This window comes from Phoca vitulina, unplaced genomic scaffold (genome assembly GCF_004348235.1).
Source record: "Phoca vitulina isolate PV1807 unplaced genomic scaffold, GSC_HSeal_1.0 scaffold13, whole genome shotgun sequence".
In the NCBI taxonomy this organism is placed as follows: Eukaryota; Metazoa; Chordata; class Mammalia; order Carnivora; family Phocidae; genus Phoca; species Phoca vitulina.
This window is the reverse complement of record NW_022589716.1, coordinates 42871256-42892125: the sequence shown is the minus strand read 5'-3', so window position 1 is coordinate 42892125 and position 20870 is coordinate 42871256. Positions and strand designations below refer to the sequence as shown.

The window sequence follows — 20870 nt, the reverse complement described above, 5'->3', positions numbered from 1 at the left end:
ATGTTTTTTTTTTTTTTTTAATTTTAAAGAATTTTTTATTTGAGAGAGAGAGAAAGAGCACGAGCAGGGGGTAGGAGCAGAGGGAGAGAGAGAAGGAGAAGCAAATTCCCTGCTGAACAGGAAGCCCTATGCGGGACTTGATCCCAGGACCCTGAGATCATGACCTGAGCCACCCAGGTGCCCTCAAGGTTTATTTTATTTCATTCTATTTTATTTAATTTTATCTTATTTTTTTATTTTATTATTTTAACTTATTTTATTTTAATTTAATTTATTTTTTAAAGATTTTATTTATTTATTTGACAGAGACACAGCGAGAGAGGGAACACAAGCAGGGGGAGTGGGAGAGGGAGAGGGAGAAACAGGCTTCCCGCCGAGCAGGGAGCCCAATGTGGGGCTCGATCCCAGGACCCTGGGATCATGACCTGAGCTGAAGGCAGACGCTTAACGCTGAGCCACCCAGGGGCCCCGAGGTTTTTTTAATTTTTAAAGATATTTTAAAAAACTCACTTATTTTATTGAGAGAGAGAAGGGTGGAGCGGGGGCGAAGGAGGAGGGAGCGAGAGAGAAAGAGAGAGAGAGAGAATCTGAAACAGACTCCACACTGGGCGTGGAGCCTAAGTCGGGGCTCCATCTCACGACTGGCAAGATCATGTCCTGAACTGAAACCAAGCGTCGGATGCTTAACCAACTGAGCCTCCCAGGTGCCCCTGGCCAAGGTTTTTAGAGCTCTCTCACCCCTCCATTAAGGTCATTAATTTAGAGAGATAGTGAGATTGAGTGCCAGTATTCTCAGTCTCTTTCTTTTCCTCCAGCTCTAGTGGGAATCTGCCAGTGTTCTCAGGGTACAGGCCTTGATGAATTTTTCTTTGCAGATTAAGCCTTTTGTTCCAGAGGGAGATAGGGGAACAAGGTCTGGGCTGATTGGCATTGCCTGTTCTACTCTTCAAGCTCCATAGGGGTGAGTGAGGGCAAGGATGAGGAACTTTTTCTGCATTGTCTCAGATCCCCCCTGCATTAGAGATTCTTTTGAGGTTCCTGGAGAAAAAGCCTGGGGTGGGAACTCTCTTATCATTTTAGTCCCCAGGGGCTTTACACTCTCATGTTAGCCCACATTCAATCTTTTTTTTTTTTAAGATTTTATTTATTTATTTGAGAGAGAGAGAGAGCATGAGAGGGGGAGGGTCAGAGGGAGAAGCAGACTCCCGCTGAGCAGGGATTTCGATGTGGGACTCGAACCCGGGACTCCAGGATCATGACCTGAGCCCAAGGCAGTCGCTTAACCACTGAGCCATCCAGGTGTCCCAGCCCACATTCAGTCTTAAGCAGTTTGTCAAAATTTATGGTTTAAATCCTCCTAACTGTGGTGGGGTTCTTCCATACTTTGGGATAGTATTTCCTTTAGTCAGAGAGAAAGCTTTCCCTCCAGGGTTTTAGGTGCTTGTCCAGCCTCTATGTTGCTCCATCCCTGTTGTATTTTTAAAGTGTATGTATGTAAGTATGTATGTTTTTGTGAGTATAGTTGACATACAGTGTTACGTTAGTTTCAGGTGTACAGCTTAGTGATTTGACAAGTTTATGTATTACGCTACATTCACCACAAGTGTAACTACCATCTATCCCATTACATCGCTCTTACAATGTCATTGACTGTATCCTTACGCTGTGCCTTTTATTTCCATGCCTTATTCCATAACTGGAAGCCTGTATTTCCCTCTCTCCTTCACCCATTTTGCCAACCTCCTATCCCTGCTGTATTGCCTAAAGGTTGGATGAAGAGAAAATGGGGGTTGGATGGGGAGTGTGGTTGTTTCCTTTCTCTGAATGTTAGGAATCCACATTGTGGTCAGAGAATAACTTGTGAGACTTACCTTAGGGCTCAGCATATGACCAGTTTTGGTAAATGATCTCTCAGTGCTTGATAGAGTATTTATTCTGCAGTTATTGGGTAGTGTAGGTCTGGTTAATCATGCTATTCAAATCTCTATTTTTATTTTTCTTCTCTCTTTCTGGGTCATTTGTTCTGTCAGCTACTGGTATTAAAAGTTTCCCCGTTATGATTATATGGATATTTTTTACTACTTATAATTCTGCCGACTTTCACTTTATATATTTGAAGGCTCTGTTATTACATGCGTAGAAATTTTAATTTGTTACATCTTACTGGTGAGTTATACATTGAATCCTAAGAATTATACACCTATAAATGCTTTTTGCATTAGAGTCTACTTTAAGTACTTTTTTTTTTTTTTTAAAGATTTTATTCATTTATCTGACAGAGAGAGACACAGCGAGAGAAGGAACACAAGCAGGGGGAGTGGGAGAGGGAGAAGCAGGCTCCCCGCTGAGCAGGGACTCCATCCCAGGACCCTGGGATCATGACCTGAGAGCCAAAGGCAGATGCCTATTGACTGAACCACCCAGGCGCCCCTACTTTGAGTACTATTAATATGGCTAGAGAGGCTTTCCTTTTCTGTATGACCTTTCCATACTTTTCATTTTTTTTTTTTTTTTAAGATTTTATTTATTTGACAGAGAGATAGAGAGTACAAGTAGGCAGAGAGGCAGGCAGAGGGAGAGGGAGAAGCAGGCTCTCCGCTGAGCAGGAAGCCCGATGTGGGGCTTGATCCCAGGATCACGACTTGAGCTGAAGGCAGACGCTTTAACCGACTGAGCCACCCAGGCGTCCCTCCATACTTTTAATTTTTAACTGTTTTCCATCTTTGTATCTTAGGTGTGATTCTTATGAACACCATAATAGTTGAATTTTGTTCTTTATTAGTGTAATTATTTTTGTCTTTTGATCTGATTACATTAGTGTAATTATTGGAATATTTGGGTTTACACTTGACCTCTTACATTTTGCTTTTTATATGTTCTGCTTGTTCTGTGATCTTTCCCTCTTTTTTTGTATTCATTTGGGCATTTTAATTCTATATTTTCTTTCTATTTAACGTATCAGTTAAATACTATTTTACTATTTTTTAAATGTTTACCATAGAGATTGAAACATGTATTTTCTTCCTTTTTAAAAAATGTTTATTTTTTCAGTACATAATAATAGTCATAAGGCACAGAATTCAAAAGGTACAAAAGATTATGTGATAGGAAGTCCTTTCTCACATTTACCCAGCAGCCACCATTCTTCAGCTGCCTCAGGAAATGTGTATCCACCAGTACAGTCATCTAGCCTCTTTTTTTTTTAAGATTTATTTATTTATTTGAGAGAGAGAGTGTGCGCACGTGTGCATGCACACAAGCAGGGGGACAGGAAGAAGCAGGCTCCCTGAGAAGCAGGGAGCCCAGTGCAGGACTTGAGCCCAGGACTCTGGGATCGTGACCTGAGCCAAAGGCAGATGCTTAACCAACTGAGCCACCTAGGCGCCCCCATCTAGCCTCTTTCCTTACTCCCAAAACTGTTTACTGGTCTAGCTGGGAGCCTTGGTCCATATCTTCCTTCTTATTTATTCGTCTTCTCAGCCTTCAAAGCTCAGCTAAAGCTTCTTTCCCTTTCATGAAGCTTTCCCGAACAAATTTAATCTTAACTGATCTTCTAATGGTAATTGCAGTTTTCCTCACCCATTTTAGCTTTAATGATATTCTTTTATGCTATTTTCCTTAAGTTTCAAGTATGTAAATCTTACTTTCTGTCCCAGATTGTGAGTTCCTTGAGGGCAGGATAATATGCTTTCATTTGGTCTGTGTAATGCTGAGCACGTAGCAGATGCCCCCCCCCCATACTTGTCTAATTAAATTGCCTCTCTAGTAATGGCTGTCAGAAGATAATTTTTCCACAAAAATTTCAATTTTCGTGCCTCCTGATTCTCAATTGTTCTTGGTAGATACAGTTTTTAGAGTTCGTTTTGAATGCAAAATTGCAGATGTAGAATTGCAAGCTACTTGAAAAAATATTTGCTTATAAAATTGTGTTATGTACTTGTTCTGCATTTCATGTTACTTTAAGATTAGAATTAATAGACAGACATTCCTAATTCAGTATCATAGTATAAAAATATTCATTGCTGTTTAATGACATCTGTACTTCCTTAAGTACTAACAAGTGAACACTCTTTTTTCCAAAATATCGTCTTTGTTGGTTATAGTTTTTCTTGATTATATTTTTGAAAAATTAGAAAATACTGAAAAATACTAGAAAAAACTATCCTACTCCTACCAGTGAGAGATAAATGTTAACATTTGTTATATATGAACTCAATTTTTTCTGTGTAAATATTATAGTTAACTTCTCCCCTCTAAGTTTTTCAATTTGTAATTCTTAATGTTTGCTTTTCAGCTTGTCCTAAAAGGATTCCTGTACACCTTAGAAGTGCTTGAGGAAGAGTGATAAAGGCAAGTAAGTATACAACTCTTTATGGTTAGTAAAATAACTTGGTTCATAGCCAAACCAAAAAGCTTTGGTCACTGTATCAAAAAACAAGATAATTTATTAATTTGAATGGTTTTCCAGAGCACCCTCCTAAATATTTGCCAGACTTTTAAAACAACTTTTAAATTTATCCTTGATATTAATTCGGAGTAGCTTGTTTCTTGAATGTGAAGTAATGGTGTAATATTTGGTGAAACTGTTGTAGAAAAATTGTTAAAAATTCTGAGAATTGAATAAAGTTCTCTGAAATGCCTGCTCTGTAAATAGCTACCTTTTCCTTTTCTTTTCCCTCCTTTGTAGTCCTTCCCCTTGTCCTTTTTCCCCATACCCTTTTGCTCCCTATTCTCTGTCTACTTTTTCTAGTTTACTTATAAGAACTTTACTTTTCAGAGAAGCTGAGTGAATAAAAGAGAAGCCAACATTTCTTACGAAAGCACACTTAACTTTCTGGTTGAACTTCTTTGTGTTAAACCAGGTATCTCAATACTATTATTTGGAGAGTTTTATAAACTGAGCAACTGTTTACTCATTTGAATTTGCTGTCTTAAAGAAGAAAATAGGGGAGTCCTAAAAAACTTTGACATTACTGAATTCATTTAGTGCATGCATTCTTACTGTCAGCAGTTTTATAGTTAATTATTACATCATCATTGTCTTTGGTATTTTGGGCACAGTATTTCACCTTCCTTAATAATTGGCGTATATTGAAAGGTAACCTTAAAGATTTTTTGTTGGCCTACAGAAAATTTTAGCAGGCTTCAAAATTTTGGCCATATTTCTTGTTTGTGTTGATATCACAGCAATAATGCAGGTGATAGCTACAAGTGTAAATACTAATACATTGTAGAGGTAGTGCAACAGGTTGTTTTTCAAAATTCTTATCTTACAACTTGATATTTAAAGCTCAATTTAGGTTTCTTTAGGGTTCCATGCTAAGTAAGCCTCTGCTAGTTAGTACAATTAAGGAATGTCTTGCCTTTACAAATCCTAGAATTCATTACTGTTCTAGTATATAACCTTTGCAGCTGTATAGGTGGCCTGTGTAAGCTTTGGCTTGACACCCTATTTCTAGGTTTTCTAGGAATGCTGGCATTTTTTGTTTGTAATCAATCATTTCCAGGTATTTGAAAATAAAAATGATGTACAAATGCTAGTGAAATCTCAAATGAAGTTACTGACATTTAAAATGTACTGTTTTCCTTTTTTTAATAAGAAGCAGGTGCCCGCTTGATTAGTTTATAACACTGCCCAAACAAACAAGTTTACAGATAATATCTTTATACAAGACAAGTAGGTCATTTGGTTTCCCAGCTAACCTTGATACCATTCCTTTAATCATGGTATCTTTTACTCTGATGGAAAACTTATTTTATATTTTTTGTTTCCCAAAACAAAAAAGTCAGTTGTATTATTTAGCTAATACAATACAAATAAGGAAAAGAGTATATTACTTCCTTATTGTCAGTCTGCTGCTTTCACATCCTCACATCTTCTTAGGGTCTAAATTGCCCAGTACAAGAAGAGATTAGTTACTGGATTATCTTGGTTACGTAACTCTTACTCTCTGAGGAGCTTAATGCTTTGCAGAGTGGAAATAATTCAATAACTATTAGTCTGCTCTACAAACTCATGAGGGAAGGTGAGTATAATTAAATACATGTACTATTGGCAACATTTTTGCCCTCAAGGAGCCCCAGAAAACTCCAGTAAAGGTCAAGATAGTCATTAACCTAATAAAGATTAAGGGATTCTTTCTTGGCTCCCCCAATGGGAAGAGGAAAAAACAAAAGCAGTGCACAATTAGGACAAGGGTAAGAAGCCCCATTTCAGTGTGGCCACAAAGAATTTGAGCAGAAGGCAGTGAAATTTCCCATTCCCATGACTAGTTTGGGAGCAAAGAATTTTGTGGTATTTAGAAAGTAGGAAGGTACTGGTGAGAGATAAATGTCCTTAAGTCTGTCACAACATTTATGCTCCTGAGTCATGAAGAGGTCAGGAGATGGGGAAATAGGCATGAAAAAAATATGGACAGCAGAGCCACAATAACAGTACCATATACATGGTAAGGTCTTCTGAGAGTAATTACCATGAAGAAGACCCTAGCAGGTTTGCATGCCAATCCCTCTGAACTCCAGCAGCCTTGAGTTCACAGTGAACTCTCTTACATCCAGCTAATTTATGATGGCTACGTGGTGGCAAGGAGTCTCCATATCCTCACAACATGAGGGGCCTCATTGGTAGTGACTTAGGCTGTTCAAAGTACGTGGTAGTGTACAGAGTTTTAAAGCTTGTTGAACAAAAGGTTGAGGGAAAATAGGGGAATAACTTCCCACACCATATTTTGTCCTCTCTAGCAGGTTCTGTGCATTAATACAAATTTATATATTTGCAAAAACTCAATAAAAAAATACTACCTATTTCTTTCCATTAAGAAAAATCTCATTCCTACCATCTTCCCCTCCTCTTTTTTTTGCATGTAATTTCCATAACCATGGCAGTTATGTTGACTTTACATCTCTTAGTTTCAGCTTCCTTTTAATTTCCTGCATTTAATATTGGTGTGTGGTTGCATTTTGACCTTTCTTTTTCTCTACTCTTCCCTCATACCCAGTTACTGTGTTACTTCGTTTTTGAATTTGTGTGGATATGTGGAAAACTTCTGTCAGCGATGACACTATTCAGAGAAAGGGATTTCTTTGAATCTCTCTTCTTTTTTTTCAGGGTAGGGGAGGGGTGGACACTGACTCCAACTGTCCAGCACTTGTCCATTTGAGATGTAAACTATCTTACATCCTGTTCCCCACCTCTGGAATGACTCTGAATCTCTTTTCTTGATAGCTGGTACTGAGTAAAGCTCTAGTCTCTCTGAAGACATAGTCTGTGTGGATCATTTGCTCATATGGTGCCAGACGGTCATTTGTGCTTCAGAGAATTCAGCTTACAAGATTTTTATTTATTTCCTTTTTCTTCTCAATAGAGCAAGCCTATCACCCCTATTTACCAGTGAACTTGATAAATATGAATGGTAACAAAAAATTCCTCTTTTTCATTAAAATCCATATACAGTTGGATTGGGATATCCACTTCTCACTATTCTTTGATTTTACTTTGCTGAGTTCCAGCATATGGACATTTAATTGTGGTTATGAGTGAGAGGAATTAAATTGCCTCAGCTGTACTGTACATATTGAATGGTCTGTTCCCTCTTGATTTCCCAAGTAATGGCTATTCTGTCAACTGTTATTATGGTTTCCATTCCAAGATGACTCCTTTAGTATCCAATTCTTCATATATTGAAACTTGTAGGGATTTTTTTTTTTAAACATTGCTGTTTTCATTTGCTGTGTACTTGTTTCTGAGCTTTTTCTCCTATTCTAGAAAATAATCATTACCCACTATCTAGAAAACTGTCTTTTAATCTTCTGATTAAAGATTGCTTAATGATAGTGCCTATTTGTTTGACTAGTGGCATGTTTTTCTTTAACACTGGAGATTTTGCATGGATTTATAATAAGAGGCTCTTTTCTTTCTTTCTTTCTTTTTTTTAACATTAGATAGGCATGAAGCCTCCGTCTCACAGCTGCATGTGTAGTTACTGTTGAAGCAAATGCCTACCTAATTTGACAGTCTTGGTGTGTTTAAGTTTTTGAGTTTGCAAGTAAGCATATTAAGTCTACTGATGGAGCCTTCGGGCAGTGAACAGTTATATGAGGACCCTGATCCTGGAGGCAAATCCCAAGATGCAGAGGCCAGAAAGCAGACAGAATCAGAACAAAAGTTGTCTAAAATGACCCACAATGCTTTGGAGAACATTAATGTGATTGGCCAAGGCTTGAAGCATCTCTTCCAGCACCAGCGCAGGAGGTCATCAGTGTCTCCACACGATGTGCAACAAATTCAGGCAGATCCAGAACCTGAAATGGATCTGGAAAGCCAGAACGCATGTGCTGAAATTGATGGTGTCCCCACCCACCCCACAGCTCTGAATCGTGTCCTGCAGCAGATCCGAGTGCCACCCAAGATGAAGAGAGGGACAAGCTTACATAGTAGGCGGGGCAAACCAGAGGCCCCAAAGGGAAGTCCCCAAATCAACAGGAAATCTGGCCAGGAGATGGCAACTGTTATGCAGACAGGCCGTCCCAGGTCTTCATCCACAACTGATGCTCCAACCAGCTCTGCTATGATGGAAATAGCTTGTGCTGCTGCTGCTGCATGTCTGCCAGGGGATGAGGCAACTGCAGAGCGGGTAAGTGTGCTAGATTTCCTTTTTCTGCTAACTTACTGTTCTTTGAGCTAGGATTCTCCACATTTACCTTTGGTAACTAAAAAAAGGTATCTCAGCAAGTACCTCAAAGTTGTGGTAAAAAATAGTTTTGTTTTCATTAAATAAATGGGATGAATAATATTTATTCTAGCAAGTGAATGGATGCTTATAATTATATTCCTGTTTGCTTCCTAACATATTGCTCTATTTTATTTTACCCTTTTGCTAAAACCTTCAGTATCCTTCATGTGTTTTTTATGTATTAAAAGGCTCAGTTTTATGGTAGAGGAGCAAAGATGCTTTGTTTGTTCTTGTTTTGGTTTTGCACATGAATTCACTTTCTTACATTAATGAAGGCAAGAAAGTTCTAGAATCTGGGTTTTTCTGTGCTTAGCATGGATATATACTAAATTGCTTATAATTTTCATATACACTTTACCACATCATTGGCATTCAATGTACATTTGCATTCTGTAGGAGAGCATATGCATTCTTATAATTTACTTTTTTTTTTTTTAAGATTTTTAAAATTTTTTGAGAGAGCATGAGTGCATGAATGGGGGGAGGGGCAGAGGGAGAGGAAGAGAGACAAGTGGACTCTGCACTGAGCGTGGAGCCTGATGCGGGGCTTTATCTCATGACCCTGAGATCAGTACCTGAGCTGAGACCAAGAGTCAGATGCTCAACCAGCTGAGCCACCCAGGTGCCCCTATAATTTACTCTTAATAAACAGGTTTTTTAGGTCTGCCTGGATGGGACAGCTAGGCTTAACAAATTTAGAGGAAACTCTTTTCATATAACTTTTTTTTTTAAAAGATTTTATTTATTTATTTGACAGAGAGCACAAGTAGGCAGAGTGGCAGGCAGAGGGAGAGGGAGAAGCAGGCTCTCCGCTAAGCAGCGAGCCGGATGTGGGGCTTGATCCCAGGACCCCAGGATCATGACCTGAGCTGAAGGCAGCCACTTAACCAAATGAGCCACCCAGGCACCCCTCTTTTCATATAACTTTCACTTCCATGTCTTAGTTATGGTTAGTTGAGGCATACAGAAGATAATAGTTCTGCTAGGGTTTGAAAACAGGTACATGTAGCCAGGCAGGTAGTGACAGTGAGTGAACTCATGTTACGTGACTTGGACAAACTGAAGAGTGTAAGTGCTGTCTAAAGGGGCAGTGTCGTCTTAGCTTTAGTTGATTGTTGTGATTTAGGACTATGAGCCCAGTCTTGCCAGACCTTCTGATTTTTCAAGAGAAACTTGAAAGATAGCTTAGTAATCTCGTGATTTTTGACATATTATGGAAGCCAAACAACACATTTATGGGCCAAGTCTGCCCTGTAAGTTACCATCTTGCTGTTTTTTGGCTTTACTTTTATGTATTCTTTAAGGTTTTGATGATTAGTCAGTCGCTTAATTCTGTGTCTGTTTCTGGCATAGGTAAATTTATTTTACTGGATATTTAGCTTGGAAATCCAAATATTGAATCGAGTACCTTTAAACCTCTCCTATTTAAATGTGACATTAAAAACAAGCAAACAAGTAATGGACAGTAAATCACTTCAAGAATTAAGCCTGTCCAGATAACATATCCATCAGAATAACAGGATCATGAGAATAAAGATTCAGATCATTAAAATTAAAGGTATAGATGAAGAAAAGTAATATATATTTATGTGCATAATAGCTATCTTTGAAATAAAAAAGATATTTGGTCATTGACAAAGGACAAAAATGTTGACAATGAAAACTAACAGTGCAACTATATAATTCGTCTTAATCTGTGCCAGAGAACACCAAGACATTTTTTTAAAGATTTATTTATTTATTTTAAGAGAGAGTGAGCGAGTGCGCGCATGCCCAAGCACAGGGGGGAGGTGCAGAGGGAGAGAGTCTCAAGCCGACTCCATGCTGAGCGCAGAGTCTGACGCTAAGTTCCATTTCTTTTTTTTTTTTTTAAATATTTTGTTTATTTATTTGAGAGAGAATGAGAGACAGAGAGCACGAGAGGGAAGAGGGTCAGAGGGAGAAGCAGACCCCCCAGCTGAGCAGGGAGCCCGATGTGGGACTCGATCCCGGGACTCCAGGATCATGACCTGAGCCGAAGGCAGTTGCTTAATCAACTGAGCCACCCAGGTGCCCGCTAAGTTCCATTTCAAAACCCTGAGATCACGACCTGAGCCGAAACCGAGTTGGATACTTAACTGCACCACCCAGGTGTCCCTAAGAAATTTTTTTACTAGTGATTCTGATATTATAGACTTTTATGTTAAAAAGAAAATTATACATAAAGCATATTGTATGGATTTATATTGTTTTGAAAAACTTCATAGAGGGATGCCTGCGTGACTCAGTCGGTTAAGCATCTGCCTTCGGCTAAGGTCATGATCCCAGGGTCCTGGGATCCAGCCCTGAGTTGGGCTCTCTGCTCAGCAGGGAGTCTGCTTATCCCTTTCCCTCTGTCCCTGTGTGTCCCCTCCCCCGCCTCGTGCTTTCTCTCTTCACTCTCAAATAAATAAAATCTTAAAAAAAACAAACAAAACTTCATAGAGAGCCAAGGGAGAACATTTTTAAAAATTGTTTCTTTAATACATGTATTTACAGCAAAACCACCAATTTCATTTTTTAAATTTTAATTCCAGTGTAGTTAACATACAGTATTACATTAATTTCAGGTGTACAATTTAGTGATTTCAACAATTCCATATATTACTCAGTGCTAATCAAGATAAAGGTACTCTTAATTACCTTCACCTGTTTCACCCATTCCCCCCCCCCCCCCCCGGGGGGGGCAACCGTCTGTTTGTTCTTTATAGTTGAGAGTCTGGGTTTTTTTCCTTTGTTCTTTTGTTTCTTAAATTCCACATATGAGTGAAATGATTTGCTATATGTCTTTCTCAGACTGACTTATTTCGCTTAGCATTATACCGTCTAGATCAGTCCATGTTGTTGCGAGTGGCAAGATTTCATTCTTTTTTTGACTGAATAATATTCCATTGTGTATATATACACCATATCTTCTTTATCCATTCATCTGTCAGTGGTCACTTGGGCTGCTCGCATTACTTGGCTATTGTAAATAATGCTGCAATAAACATAGGGGTGCATATATGTTTTCAAATTAGTATTTTTGTATTCTTTGGATAAATACCCAGGAGTGCAATTACTGGATCTTACGGTGGTTCTATTTTTAATTACTTTAACTTAAAACCAAGGCCTTAAATTTTTAAAATATAAACCTGATTGGACTTCTATACCTTTCTTGCGCTCATTGCATGGACTATAATTTCCAGTTTAAAAATTTTCATAAAGTGGAGTGATAACCTGGTGATACTTGTGAAGCAGCGTGGGACAGACTCTTAGGTTTTTTTTCCCCAGACCCTTAGATTTTAAGGCCTTGAAAGGCCTTGCCCACTTGAAATTCATTTTTAAAAAAGCAATGTGCTTTTCTTGAGTCTTTCCAAAGCACCTTAGTTTTCATAGAAACAACAGCCCTTTATTTTATACTCTTAATTATTGGTTTATATAGTATTTAAGTAAACTGTTTAATTATAGTGAATATGACAAACTGATGTGGGAGCAAGATGTATATGGAAGTGTACCAACCATTAACATTGATTATCCTGTGAATATAAAGTCTGCATATCTTTCCGAGAAAATGGAAAGTTTAAGAATGATATGGCAAGTTGGTTAATTGGAGATTAGTCTGGAGACCTTCTACTCTGTTGTATCTTAGTATGAGAGAGTTTCAAATTCTAAATACTGGCTTCTCTATTTTTGTATCTTTTTTTTTTAAACTCATGTCTGAGGATGAAATGTTTTAATACTGGTGATAATTGCTTACATATGCTGATATTTCTGTCTATGTTAACATTCTTATAGACGTGCATGTACATGTAACTGTGTACAAACATAACCCTAGAGACACATGTTGAATTGATTTTCCAATATATCCATTGTGTTTGAAAGCCACCTGCTTCTGCCTTAGCCATCTGCCACATAACCAGTCTAGTTTTCAAAGTAGGTTCTTGGCCTTTAAGCTAGATTCCTTTTTAAAATTCAGATTTGGCAAATATTATTTGTGCCTAATATATAAAAAGCATGGCTTTGATCTCATGATGGAAATGAACCCTGGGTGGAACAATCATGACATGTTGAACAGAAAGGTTCTCATTCCCTTCCTTTTTGGATTTACCAGTGTATGTCTTTTTCCCACAGAAAAATCTTTTTTTTTTTAAGATTTTATTTATTTATTTGACAGAGACAGAGAGTGAGAGCAGGAACACAAGCAGTGGGAGTGGGAGAGGGGGAGAGCAGGCTTCCCGCCGAGCAGGGAGCCTGATGTGGGACTCGATCCTAGGACCCTGGGATCATGACCTGAGCCGAAGGCAGACGCTTAACGACTGAGCCACTCAGGCGCCCTCCCACAGAAAAATCTAATTACACATCCAGTCTGCTGCAATATTTAAAATGTGTTCTTTTCTAAAAAGAAATATATGGGCACTTAATAAATATATGCCATATATAGTTGGTCAAATTATATCACTTAAAGGATCATCTTCAAATTCACAAAGGCCATTTTTTCTGTAAATGTTTTGTGATTTGAAAGTTATATAAAGTTAAATATTTTGAATTTGAAAGAAACATATTTAATGTAGAAAACATTGAAAATGCAGAAAGTAAAAGAAGGAAAGACCAAAAATAAGTATTGCCAGTAGTTTGGTGTGTGTTCTTAATATACTACTTACTTAAATATGAAAAACTATATAGGAGAAAATTTCAATTTAGTTCCGTTAAGATTATTTTTAAAATAAAACCAGAATCTTATTACTAAATGCATAATTTTATGTCTATTTTGATTCAAATTCTGTCTTGAGCATTTTTAGATATCCATATTCTTTTTTTTTTTTTTTAAAGATTTATTTATTTATTTTAGAGAGAGTGAGAGCGAGTTCGGGGGAGGCAGAGGGAGAGGGAGAGAGAAACTTAAGGAGACTCCCAAGTGAGGACAGAGCGTAGCATGGGGCTTGATCTCATGACCCTGAGATCATGACCGGAGCCAAAACCAAGAGTTGGATGCTTAACTGACTGAGTCACCCAGGCGCCCCCCCATAAATATTCTTTTATAGATTTTTACTGATTACATAATAACATGTTTTGTTGTAATACCATAATTTATGGTAACTATTTTTATATACTGAGTAGGAGATAGAGAAATGAAAGTATTTAAATTTCCATTGTAATTTCTTATGTAGGATAATATACGAAATACTTATTAATCAAGAGATATTTAGGAATGGTAGTAATGATAGTGATACCTATGTTCATTGTGTGCTTATTATGTGGCAGGCAGTATATTAAACACATTATACAGCAGCCCTATTTTTTTTTTCTTGATGAAGTAGCAGAGGCATAGAGAAAGTATGCCATGGTTTCAGAACTTAAATACTAAATGTAGGCCATTTACATTTTGATGAGTATGTTTTAGTAACTCCTGTGTTCTAGGCATTGTCTGATTCAAAAGCTGCTTTTACCTACCATACCAGATGGTCTCTCCATTTTAATATGCTGGACATTGGTCTGAGTATTTGGGAGGTCCAAGAATGTACTTTTACTTTCTGTACTTTAAAATGTAAACTTCATCTATATGGATAATATGATAGAAACAATCAGCTATTGGCACTAAATTTATGAAAATTCAGGGTTTAGCATTTCATACACAAGATAGTCTTATTTCAGATCCTTCTGAAATCCTTCAGATTTTTAAAAATGGCTACTACATAAGATTGTTTCTATTATACTTACTATTCACCTTTAAAGTTGTCCAGAGTATCTGAAAACTTTCTGATCCTAGACTCAGTGAACTTACAGTCTAGTTAGAGAAATAGCAAACAATATAAACCAGTATCTGGAGGCGCCTGGGTGGCTCAGTTGTTAAGCATCTGCCTTAGGCCCAGGTCATGATCCCAGCGTCCTAGAATGGAGCCTCCGTCAGGCTCCCTGCTGCTTCTCCCTCTCCAGCTCCCCCCTGCTTGCATTCCCTCTCTCCCTGTCTCTCTGTCAAATAAATAAATAAAATCTTAAAAAAAGGCAGTATCTATCTGTATGATAAGTGTATGGACAAGTTGAGAAGATGAAAGATCCTTTTGGTTTGAAGTGAATAGAAAGCTTAGGGAGTAGGAGGTGGCTGCATTGATTTGGATCTTGTAGGAGAAATAGGATTTAGATATGTGAGTACGTGGGGGTAGAAGAAAGGGTTATTTCAGAAAGGGGAATGAACAAGGAAAATAGAATTTATTGGCAGGATAGTTAATAGAGTGGTCAAAGAAACATGCGTGTCAGCTGCCTCAGGTCGTTTTTGGAATGAGAGTATAAACTTGTCTCTCTTTTTTCTCTCATATCATCTATTCAACGTACTTGACCAAACTTCTGAATGTCTGTTATATGCAAGATATTCTGATAAATGCTGTGGTGCACATTTTGGTACATAACACTTGATCCCAGTCTCTTAAGAGAATTAGCCAGAAAGAGAATATGTACAGATAGAAGAGCAAGTAATTTATGAATTTTTAAAAAAGATTTTATTTATTTATTTGAGAGAGAGAAAGAGAGAGAGAGAACACTCCTCCACGGGGGAGGGGCAGAGGGAGAAGCAGGCTCTCCGCTGAGCAGAGAGCCCAAAGCAGGGCTTGATCCTAGGACCCGGGATCATGAGCTGAAGGCAGAAGTTTAACTGACTGAGCCACCTAGGTGCCCCAGTAATTTATGAATTTTAATAAAGCACTTTAACATAAATTATCTCACTTGATCTTCTTAGTAATTTTATTAGATGGTAATGACGGTCCTTATTGTCATTAATTCACAAACTAGGAAGCATCAGTGATTTCAGGGTCACACAACTTGTAAGTAGGAGTGAAGCTTTTGATTTCTGTAGGCTAGTTCTCTTTCTGTAACACTCTGCTGCCTCCACAATATAATACAAGATAGAATGTGTTAAGTGCCACAAGCAACATAAAAACGTGTGTTTAGGGAAGGAGTAATTCTGTCCAGAGGAATCTGGGAAAGATTTGAAAGAAGGGCTTTAGGATGTTGGTGTGGGTAATGGGAAGTAAGGATCTCCTCTAAGTTAAAGACTCTTGGGAATAAAACGAATTTGTGTCTTCTTAGTAAACATATACTCTTTCAAGGTGTATGGACTTGAATGATATGGCCTGTCACATTTTGGCTGATGGGTTGAGAGAAGGCTTAGAACTGTACACAGGGCTTGTAAGAGGTGCCGCGTCTTAGCTTTGATATCCCTCCCAACATCTAGTAGGACACCATTTTGCATTCAAGTATCTCATGCAGAAATAGCATTTTAGGGTATTTTTTGAATAATGAGCAAATCCTCTTCTCTGTATCTTAAGTGTTGCATTCTTTGGAGTTTTAACCATAACCATACCACTCTTTTCACTCTTCTGTGAACTTAGGTGCTGTCATACTTTCAGCTTCTACCAAATACTGGTCTCCAACTGGACCAGTCCTGTGATCTTCAGAATTAGTTATCTCACTGTCTGTTGGTTATCTGCATAGGTAATTCAAACTCCTCATTTCCAAATTTAAATTCATCATCATCTCTCATAAACCTTTTTATCTTCTAGTATGTTTTCTGTCTTAGTTGTTTCCAAACTTGTGTGAATATGGAAGAAATCATTTAGGACACTAGTTGAAAATACAATTTTTATGCCCCACGCCCAGAATTTCTGATTTAGAAGGTCTGGTAGGGAGCCTAGAAAACCCTATTTTAAATCAAGGCCCCAGATGATTCTAGTGCAATCAGCCCATGAGTTTGAGAATCACTAGATCTGACTTTCTGGAGCCACCAGTCACCCACGTTGGCATATAATAACCTTAAGAGTTACTCTGGCACAGAATAACCTTAAGAGTTGTTCTGATCTCTTTCACTCCTCAATCACACAATCCCCAGATTTACCCCTGTTCTCCATTGCTAAGTTCGTGCCTTAGATTGGGCCTCCATCCATCTCATTGCCCTTTCAAATCCTTTCTCCATGCTGCATGTAGCCTGTGAGAGCTCCTAAAACACAAAGCAAATGATGCCATTTCCACTGCTTAAAAACCCTTCACTGACTCCACCATTATGTGAGGAGTAAAGAAAGTTCCTTAAAATGACATGCAAGGCCTTCCATGATTTAGCCTTTGTGCACTTATTTACCTCATGCCATTCCCTGCCTCATACAGAACATAGCACTTGTTTCCCACACTTTTTATTCTTCTAAAGGTTTCATATTTCCATATCATGGTTAATGCTTTTAGTCATTTAGTCAGCAAATATATATTATCTGATATGTGCTAGGCACTGTGGATATTATGATGAGCAAAACCAGATGTGATTCTTGCTTTCATGGAGTTTATAATCAGATGGGGATACATATTAAACAATCATTCAAAACAAGTCTAAATTTTCAACTGTGACAAGTGCTACTGGAGCCTATCATAGGGACATTTGACCTAGTTAAGGAAGTCAGGGTATGACTTTCCTGAGGAAGTGAAAGAGATTGAAAGGATAAACTGAGGTTTATCTGAATGAGGTAGCTGAGCTGCAGGTGTAAAGGCCCTAAGAAGGGAAGAGTTTTGCTGCATATGAAGGATAGAATGGCAGGTGTATGTACTTGGCGTGTGTGCATGCATGCAAGTGCATACTGGTTAAGGCTGGAGAGATAGGTGCAGTTCATACAGAGGTTTGCAGACAAGGTTAAGCAGGTTTTCTCAACCTACAAGGATGAGTAGCATCAAAGAATTTTAAGCAAGACTTGGGGGCAGGGAGAGTGCAGTATGAACTTTGTGATTAGAGACTAACACTGTGCTTATAGCATGGAGAGTGGATTGGAGTAGATTTAGATGGAATGCAGGTAGATGAGCCAGCAGGCTATTATAGCAGTCCAGGTGAGAGAGGACAGTAATTTAGATCAAGGAATTGATGGTAGAAGTGAAGACAAGAGTTACGTGAGGACAGGGTATTTTATTCATATTCCCTATGCCTAATACTTCTGCCCTTGGTTTATCTGTTCAGTGAATTAGTAGTAAATAGACATGGGAGCAAGAAAGGAGATCTAATTAGTGAGTTTGAGAATGTACATGGCTAAATCTTTGAAACGGAGTAAGATTTCATTCAGTCATTCATCAATATTTATTAAATAATATGTATTAGGCAATGTTCTAGGTAGTTCAGATACATCAGGGAACAAAACTGGCAGAGATTTCTGCCCTATGGAGTTTTCTTTGTATTGAAGGAGATAACGTATAATTCATTTATTACATTTGTTGTATGTTATGTTGTGAGATGATAAGTATTATGGAAAAAAAAATAAAATGAGATAACAGAGATCAAGAGTGTGTATGGAGGGGAGGTGAGTTGCAGTTGTAAAGTGGGATGATAAGGGTAGGCCTCATCGAGAAGGTAACATTTGAGTGAAGACTTGAGGAGAGAAGGAGTTAGTCATGTGGCGGGCTATCTGGGCAATAAGTATTCAAGGCAGATGAAGTGACCCTAGGGTGGGAGCCTGCCTGAATGTTAAAGGAATGGCAAGGAGGCCAGTGTGAAAAAGCTGAGTGAGCCTGGCACCGTATTAAGAGATAGTTCAGAGAAGTCACAGATGGCCAGATCAGGTAGAGTTTCATAGATATTGTAAGGACTGAATGAGATGCAGAGCCATTGGATGTTTTGAGCTAAGAGTGATATAATAATCTGACTTTTTAAAAAAAGATTTTATTTATTTATTAGAGCGAGAGCACAAGCTGGGGGAGCAGCAGGCAGAGGGAGAAGCAGACTCCCCACTGAGCAGGGAGCCTGATGTGGGACTCGATCCCAGGACCCCAGGATCATGACCTGAGCTGAAGGCAGACACTTAACTGCCTGAGCCACCCAGGTGCCTCCATCTGACTTATTTTTTAAAGAATCACTCCGACTACCATGTGAATAGACTGCAGGGAGTCTAGGGTAGAAGGAGAATGGTTAGGAGTCTGTTGTAGAATCTAGGCAAGAAATTATGACGGCTGAAACCAGGGTCTTAGCAGCCTTAAATAGAGCAGTCAGATCAAAGCAAGAGAATAACAATGATCAGTTTGAAGGTCCTGAATAGGATTCCTTAGAAGGCAAGTGGAGTTGATTAGCAAGAGAGGGGTTCTCTATGAAGAAAGGAATAATGAGCGTTGATGTAAATTTTATGCAAGAGCATAAAATATCTTAGAAAAACTATTAAGTTATTGTAATGGAAGACCCAGTGAAAGAATAAAAGCTTATGATGGCTATGGAATGTGTGTTTTCATGACTATAGGCTAGAGATAGGCCATATTTTGAAGCAATGGTAACATTCATAGTGGTCCTGAAGTCAAGTATACATTTTATGGTATAAATTGAGATTATTTAAGTAAATGCTTTGAAATTTTAATGTAGTATGTAAGTGTGCCTCAGTATTAGGATACTGTTAATGTTTAAAAATAAAGTGATAACATAAGGGAAGAAATGGACAGTAGAATTAGGGGAGAAAGGAGGACTTCAAATTCAGAATAGTTTGGTTACCTCAAGTTTTTACATATAATCATTGTTTTGTGGTGAGTCAAACTTTGAAACACTCAGATTACTTGTAAGATTATTAAGTCAGATTTTATACTTCATCCTCAAATTGAAGAGTAGTAAATAATTATTGCCTTAAAATTTCCTTGATTATAATGGAAAACAATTTAAGAAGAAAAAGGCTTCTGTCCTGGATTTGCCATTTACTAGCTGAGTGATTTTAAACAAGCTTGTTACTTAACTATCTGATTTTTATTTTATTATTATTATTTTTTAAAGATTTTATTTACTTGAGAGAGAGTGTGAGAGCAGGGGTAGGGGAGGGGCAGAGGGAGAGGGAGCAGCAGACTCCCCACTGAGCAGGGATCCTGCTGTGGGGCTCGATCCCATGATCCTGGGATCATGACCTGAGCTGAAGGCAGATGCTTAACTGACTGAGCCACCCAGGTACCCCAGCTATCTGAATTTTAGTGCTCTTGCCAACTTTGTTCTTTGAATATATGATGAAGAATATGAAAAATTGTACAGATGAAAGTGCAAACCTGGGTGAGTGCACCAAAAGCTTCCATGGTGATGTCTCCATTTATGTGCTCTTCTTTTATATGTTACTAAAACACTGTGGGATCAGAAACAGTTTTTTGCTATTGTTTGTTTTTCATACATTTGCTCAGTAAATGTTTATGAGTATTTGACCTAAAACATTGTTTTGGTCAGTGCTCTACAAACTTTTTCTGTCAATAGTGATAGTAAGTATTTTTGACCATCTGGTCTCTCTTGTAGCTCTGCATTGTAGCATGAAAGCAGTCACCCACAATATGTAAATGCATACCTGGGTTTGGCTGTGGTGAACAGTGTCTGGGCTGTGGCCCATACTTTGTCCACCCCGGTTTTAGGGGGTGAGAATATAAGAGTGAATAAAACAAATAAAGACTATTTGTCTTCATGGAGTTTACTGTATAGTAAGAGGAGTAACATGTAAATAAAAGTTATCCCCTACTTTTCAAAAAGTTCACATTAAACTTTTGCTTTTATGAAAGACCTACGTTAGTGCTTGTTTTGGCTAACTGAAAAAAATCTGAAGAGGAATTTTGCTTTTACAAAAAAAGGTGAAAAGTGACAGTGGCATTCAGTGTTTGTTTTGCAGCGGGCAGTTACAGAGGGCACACCCCTAGCAGTAAAAGTAGCACTGCCAAGCTCCTTTCCTGGTAACTACACTCAGCATCTCAGCATCAAGCTCTCATAGCTTTGAACTGTGAGCATCTGTGCTTGATCTCAATTTATTTTGTGCATCTGTTACCAAGATATGTCCTAGGGTATCACAAAAGCCTAAGAGAGGTTACTTTTTGAGTCTGGGGGGATCAAAAATTTTTTCATATAAATTAATGGTAATTGCTTCTTTTCCTTACGCCATTTCAGCTTTCAGAAATTTTCATATGAATGCTGTATTTTGGAAAGTGTGAGAAATCTATATAAAATATGACAGTTGTGAAGGGACATGAATTCTAGGGCAGGAAATTTTAAGCACCTCCTTGATATGTGGGCACATATCTGAAGGATGGGAGGAAACCAAGAGATACCTGGCTAAGGAGCAGGCTGGGCAGAGGGAAGAGCAAAGGGAAAGGTTCCAAAAGCCTCTATTATAAAGAAATTTT

The 20870-nt window shown here is 38.2% G+C and overlaps 1 protein-coding gene across 6 annotated transcripts in view; it reads left to right on the top strand.

Moving 5' to 3' along the window:
- TMCC1 (transmembrane and coiled-coil domain family 1) overlaps nt 1–20870 on the top strand; it is a 258804-nt gene that overhangs the window by 62324 nt on the left and 175610 nt on the right. For 2 of the 6 annotated variants that reach the window (XM_032411978.1, XM_032411980.1), the window contains exons 2-3: nt 4295–4354; nt 7942–8633. In XM_032411978.1, the coding sequence (XP_032267869.1) occupies nt 8067–8633 (567 nt within the window). In that variant the 5' untranslated portion in view covers nt 4295–4354; nt 7942–8066. Of the gene's footprint in view, nt 1–4294; nt 4355–4777; nt 8634–20870 lie in introns of all 6 variants that reach the window. The other 4 variants (XM_032411982.1, XM_032411981.1, XM_032411983.1 and 1 more) reach the window with 4 other exon arrangements.